Raw genomic sequence first — 7,068 nt, 5'->3', positions numbered from 1 at the left:
ATCATTATATATATTTATTTACATATACTATCTGTGCTGTATAAAATATTTACAAAGATCATATAAGGCCGAACTAAAAAACAGCAAGACTAATAAACCAAGAGAGCAGTCAGACCTTAGAAGTGGGTATTCAACAACTGCCCATATCTATGTGATTAACCAGCTAATGGAAATATTAACAGAATATGAAAAACCAATATGTAAGGTGTTTATAGACTATGAGGAAGCTTTTGATTCTGCCAAAACATCAGCAGTAATAAAAGCTCTTCAAAAACAAGGACTAGAAGAATCTTATGTTAGAACACTTGGAGGTATCTATACAGGAAGTACACCTGTCCTAAACCTACACAAATATAGTGAAAAAAATCCGATTGAGAAAGGAGTTGAAAAGGGAGACCTAACTCTCATAAATTATTCACAGTATATCTAGAAGAAGTGTCTAAGAATTTTGATTGGATAATGAAGATTTGCAGATGACATAGTTGTGTTTAGTCAATCTTGGGAGGAAATGCAAAAGATGATATAAGATTTGAATAGAGAAAGCAGACAGGTAGGGCTGAAAATGAATATGAGTAAAACTAAGATTATGTTCAATGAAAATGCAGACAACAAATAAGAATTATGATGAGCTCTAGAGATTGTTAATGAATATGCGTGTTTCGGATAGACAGTAATTGTTTCCCCAGAGCACGAGAACAAACAAAAGTAGACGATATTTTAACATATAAGAAAAAGAAATGGACATGGGAAGGACATATAATGAGAATGACAGACAATGGATGGACATTGAGAATAACCGAATGGGTCCCCAGACAATGTAAGAGAAGCAGAGGATGGAAGAGAAGACAATGGATCGACGACCTAAGGAAGTTTGCGGATGTGGACTGGCACAGAAAGAACATAAACAGACGCATGTGGAAGGTCATGTCTGTGGCCTTTGTCCTGTAGTGGACTATTAAGGGCTGATGATTTTATATATATATATATATATATATATATATATATATATATATATATATATATATATATATATACATTCATATATTTTATACATTTATGTCTGGATTCTCTTAACGACCTCGGGATCAGAGCCCCAGGCGAAATCACACTAAGACAACAGCTTCTGACCGGCCGGGAGTCATACCCTAGTCCAGGAGACTTGTGTGAACATTGACATACCACTAGGCCAAGTGGTATGTGTGTGAGTGTGTTTGTGTTTGTGTGTGTTGACCAAAAATATTTAGCAAATAGTATTGTGTCCTTCGTGTGCGAGGAGGAAGGAAATGAAGCATCTTACAAAGCTAAAACGAACAAAATGCTCTTGTTGGTTGATTGCATGCAACGTGTCAGAAGCAAGTCCTCATAAGACCGAACATATAGGGGCAAAACTGCCTTCAGTTCATCAGTTATTACGTGATATTAGACGTTAAAGGCCGCGATTTTACTATTCTAGACTTGGCCATAAATGCTCCAGAGGTTGATCAGGAGTTTTGCTGTATGACTGTGGACCTGTAGATAAAGGAATTTTCATCATTGGTATACACACTGTAAAGCTTACAATATTTAAGGGATACCTCTTAATGGTTTTTAGATGAAACGTTCAAAACTGTTCCCAAGATATTTTCACAACTGTATACACTTCATGCCCTAATAAATACTCGTTCATAATTTATGCTCAAAATCTTGATACCGTCATGGATGATTTTGAAAGCGGTTTGATTGATAGTTTGGTTATTGTTTTTCGTCAAACTCAGGTACAGTGTTATTTTTTTTTTCTCTTCAGTTATAGGATCTTTAGGAAGATAAAAGAACTAACAATACTCTGGAAGGGTTGTAAAATAATTTTGTTTAGCAAATACTGTTTGCTGTCACCCTTAAATTTGGAAATGAAAAAGAAATATTCGAGAACAAATTTTATAGAAAGTAAAGATACTCGGTGTGTAGTTGGTTTTAATAGAAGCCTTTTTGAAAATAAATATTTGAAGGATTCAAATCAAATTTTAGAATTTGTTAAAAGTTATATCAATCGAAATGGTTTGTAAATCCTACGAAGAATTGCATACAATCTAAAATTTTCGATCACATGTTATAGCTTTAGAATCCTTGTTTTAATTTATGTAGATCGAATTTTATAGCCTTGCGTCCTTTTTTATATACATATGTGTTTATTTTTCTCAAAATAAAAAAATGATTTTTTTTCTATCATACCTACATAATATGTAGTATTTTAACGCTTAGATGTTCTCTCACATTGGAGACGGGGCAATTGTCCTAGGTGTTAATTGTACATGAGGGCAATTGTCCTGTAACGCTTTGGATATCCAGCAAATCTTTCACAATTTTTTCTTATATCCTCATTCATTAGCAAATTAATACCTTCAAGCGGGCCCCTTTGCGGCTGTGGTTCAAACTGATGAAATTCAATTCCTTGAAACTCGATTTACAAGTGTTCAAAGTCTTATGGCTAACAAAATGGGAGCACTTCACTTGCTCCCATAAAGGGAAAAATATATAATTGTTTTATGAGAAACCTTTCATATATATATGTATATATATATATATATATATATATATATATATATATATATATATACCGTATATATATATATATATATATATATATATATATATATATATATATATATAAATGTATATATATACATATATATATATATATATATATATATATATATATATATATATATATATATATATATATATATATATATATGTGTGTGTGTGTGTGTGTGTGTGTGTGTGTGTGTGCGTATGAGTATACTGTATATACTGTATACCTTTTTTCTCTAGAAAAAAAATAAAGTGAATAAAAGGAAAAATTAAAAGGAAGCATACCATATTTGGTAATCATTCATTGAAAATTAGGATTAGTTTTTACATATGCTTACTAAGCTGATGGCTACTTTCATGAAGCAAAGGAGAAACACAATATCAAATAAACATGCCATCAAACTGTAACCATTCTTTTGCTGGACTTGGGACCTTTTCAAAAATGGTTAACAATGTTAAGGGTTACGAGAGAGGAAAAATTTGTTAAAACTTTCCCGCTACTTTTCAACAATAGACTACACTAGATTCTCAGCCACAGATAGTGTCATAAGAGGATTAAAATCTGATAATCTTCTTCAATGGGAATTTTTCTCGACAATCGAAATGTTTGACTATCTCTCTCTCTCTCTCTCTCTCTCTCTCTCTCTCTCTCTCTCTCTCTCTCTCTCTCTCTCTCTCTCTCTCTGTCCTTTCTCACTCAAATACAGATAATATATTGTAGGTTTTGGATATATATATATATATATATATATATATATATATATATATATATATATATATATATATATATATACATATATATATATATATATATATATATATATATATATACATATATATATATATATATATATATATATATATATATATTCGAGTATTAAATTGTTATCTCTAACAAGTAGGAACTGAAGCGACACAACAATACAATCGTCCATGCCATATCCATGCTTAAACATTATACACAATACTGGCTGATTTATAAACCTTATGACAAAGCTATCTATCCTTAACACTGCATCTTTCACCTCTCCGTTGCACGCGATCTTGCATTTCCCGGACATTAGGAGGGTTTTTTTCCCATCCAAAATCGCTTCTATCCACCTATCCAGCACACAATTGCAAGCACATACATATAATTGCATATGTGTTTTATTTGTCTATATGGCATTCAGACAAACCGAAATCTCAGAAAGTCTTCTGGGAAGAGGTTGCGAACCTTACTCCCTATTTCTTTTTTTACTCTAGCTGACGCTGGTACTAATTTACGGGGGTGAATTGGTGTAATCCTTGAGCCCAGAACACAGGAACCAAGTGCTATACTACAGTATTAAGCCAGAGAGGTCATTTTACCTGATTATAAGTTAAAAAATTAGAATTAGGGTCGCCAAAGTGCTATATTTGCTATTTTATCTAAATGATTCCGTTTATTTCTTTATTGCGAAAATTTTTGAAAGAAAATGACGCTGAATGGGTGGCTTGCTTTGATGGGAAAATAATGGAAAAACTACTTTTATAAATGGTTTGTTAATGAAGTCGAATGTATTATCATAATAACATATATTTGCGCTTCAATCTTTTTTTTAGCGTTTAGAGGAGAAAATGAATATATCTGTGGACTTAATTACGAAATTTGCATTCCTAAATTAAAATGATATTAATGATTTGGGGGTAATTTAGAAATAGACTTCATGATTTTTTCTTTGTTTCCGAACCAAGCCCGCCCTTCTGACCTCCAAAATATAAAAAATATATTTTTCTAAAGAAAAAAAGTATTATTAATTAAGTTGTTCTTTTTTCCAATCTTTTCTGATAGTCTTTTGTTTTCGGTTGTGATTTTGATTTTGCTTTTATTCCCCAAATAATTTAATAGATCAGAGATTTCTCTATTTTTTCTTAAGTAAACATAATCTTATTTCGCTTCATATCTCTTTATTAGTTATCAACTTTTCTACCCCCTTTTTATTTCAGGTCTTCCAGTCTAATAGTTTTATTCAATTCAAGAGATTAACTGACGACTCCTCATCCATATTATTTTCTTTGAGTGCTTCTTAAGTTATTTTTTTATTATTATTATTTTACAGCAGAGTTTTTTTTCAGGTTAAAGTGAAAGGTATACCACTGTTACATGTATGATCAGGGCCTGTAAGGTTTATGTCTATCAATTGCTTTCTCTATATACAGATAATCATTTTACCCTGCCTGTGTATTTGCCTAGTACTTGCGAAGCAGAATTATATTCACTGATATTTTAATCTCCCTCAAATTGTGGTATGAAGTTAATTAAATTTTCTCTTTTGATATTTTATTTTTTATTTCCTTAATACTGCTGGGAAGTCCCCTATTTCGTAGATTGAAACATCCCCAACTGAGAGTAATTTCCCATTGTATTATTATTTTTTCTTCAAACTCCATAATGGTTATTTACATCTATTGTTTGCCGTTTTGCAAGGAATCCTCTCGGCGTGAATTCATCCTGCTCTTATTCATCATGATCGTGCTCGTTCTCATACTCATCGTTATCTCATTTTTTTTCAATCACTATCTATTCCTACTTAGTTTTTTCCTCTTCCATGTAGTTTGTGTAATCTTATCCATTTCGTTTTCTTAAAAGCAAATCAAGTACTGTTTCTTTTCCTCTGGTGCTTCCTTTTCTCAACAACTCTATATGTTCTCAACCATGTCGTTCTTTACATTTCATATGATGTTTATTCTAAAACACTTTTCTTTTCTCCATCTGCATCTGTGCTTATCCAGTTTTTCCCCTCCCCCCCCTTTTTTTTTTTTTTTTTTTTTTTGCAATTCAGGGCTATATATTCCTTTACATAACGTAATTTTTCATAAAATCGTTCTTGTTTTCCCCTATTCCTTCTTTTAGTAATTTTATTCTCACCTAGCTCTACCTTTTTTATCATCTATTGCGCCCTTTTCTTTTCTTTTTTATCTAGCATTACTGTTTCTTATTCACTACATCATTCCATTGCATTTCAGGTGCCGTTCACGCCCGCGACTTCAGGAAGAGTCAGTGCATGGCGGTTGGCGATGGGTCTGGCCATGTTACCCTCAGTCTGCCTCTGATCACCGAAAAGGACGACCCTGATTACTGCGGCGTCAGGACGAACACAGTAAGTGACAGCTTGTTGGTTGGCTATTCCAGTAATCCCAATGTGTACGAGGGCTCTGCGTAACCTCAAAGCTTGCCAAGTATGGAAGATTGGAGTGGAAGTACTAGCTTGACTTAGTTTGAAAGAATAGCACCTTTTGTTACATTTATGTTAAAGGATACTCTCGTATTTGAGTTGAGGAACTGTTATGTTACTTTGTCTTGTGGTTTAGACTATCCAGGCTGATATCTGTCAATTTACTTGACCTCATGGTCAATCAAACAGTCGACTGTGAAATAACAGGAGTCATTATATTATTTTTATCATTTTCTTTAACCTTATACTTTTTATTAGCAAATACTTATCCGAGTTTAATTATAGATATTATATTTCTACTTTCCATTTTGATCAACATATGACTTTATTTATTGCTAATGAAGTAGAGAAAAGAAACGATAAATTAAGTATGTCCATTTCAATTGCACCATAGCTCACCAGGTAACAGGAAGATTGTCCTAATTGAATTGATTGATTTATAATATAACACTGGTTCGTATGCCCACGAAAATATGATATATTAAGGCCTAGTTGACATTTCAAAATTCTAATTACATTCACTAGGTTTTAAGTATTAGAATATGAGGTGAAAAGGATTCCTTTTTACAAGAATATCGGAGCTTTATTTCCGTAACACGTGTTTACCTTTTATTGTGAAAGGTAGAAAACTTGGCATATTTATCCCACCAGAATTAATTTAGCTTTCACTAGAACATTTTCAGCAGCACTCTTGTTCCATTAACCCAAGGGGTTAATTACTGTACTGCAATTGTTCGGTGTACTTTCCTCTTGGTTAGGGTAGAAGAGACTCTTTAGCTATGGTAGGCAGCTCTTCAAGGAGAAGGACACTCCAAAATTAAACCATTGTTCTCTAGTCTTGGGTAGTGCCATAGCCTCTGTACCATGGTCTTCCACTGTCTTGGGTTAGAGTTCTCTTGCTTGAGGGTACACTCGGGCACACTATTCTATCTTACTATTTTTTTTCTTCCTCTTGTTTTTTTAAATGGTGTGTTGGGCAGGCTTAATAGAAGGGCCATGGATGCCTGGTGGTTTATCAAGAGGTTGACTTTTCCTTTTCTGATTCTTTTTCTTCTCAAAACCATCCTTACTGTCCTCCCTTCAGTTGAAGCGGCTATCCTGGAGGGTATTTAGCCTTGCATGGTGTATCGGCTCCTCCATGTTGACCAGTTTTTCCGACTTTTTACTATAGTCTATGGGTTTCATCAATCACTTTATTTACAATTCTGTACATATTGTTTTTGTTACAATTCTTGTTAATCAAGTTTTTAAGTATGATGTCTCTTTTTTATTTTTATTAATTTTTATGCTGTCTGGAGACATT

General features: G+C 32.9%; 1 protein-coding gene across 1 annotated transcript in view; it reads left to right on the top strand.

The window, feature by feature from the left end:
- Positions 1 to 7,068, top strand: part of LOC137652314 (uncharacterized) — a 557,194-nt gene that overhangs the window by 481,871 nt on the left and 68,255 nt on the right. The window contains exon 3 of the mRNA XM_068385641.1: positions 5,557 to 5,690. Coding sequence (XP_068241742.1) covers positions 5,557 to 5,690 — 134 coding nt within the window. The remainder of the gene's footprint in view (positions 1 to 5,556; positions 5,691 to 7,068) is intronic.

The sequence above is a fragment of the Palaemon carinicauda genome, chromosome 13, assembly GCF_036898095.1.
Source record: "Palaemon carinicauda isolate YSFRI2023 chromosome 13, ASM3689809v2, whole genome shotgun sequence".
Taxonomy (NCBI): domain Eukaryota; kingdom Metazoa; phylum Arthropoda; class Malacostraca; order Decapoda; family Palaemonidae; genus Palaemon; species Palaemon carinicauda.
The sequence above is the reverse complement of the archived record's forward strand: the minus strand, read 5'-3'. Positions and strand labels throughout refer to the sequence as shown.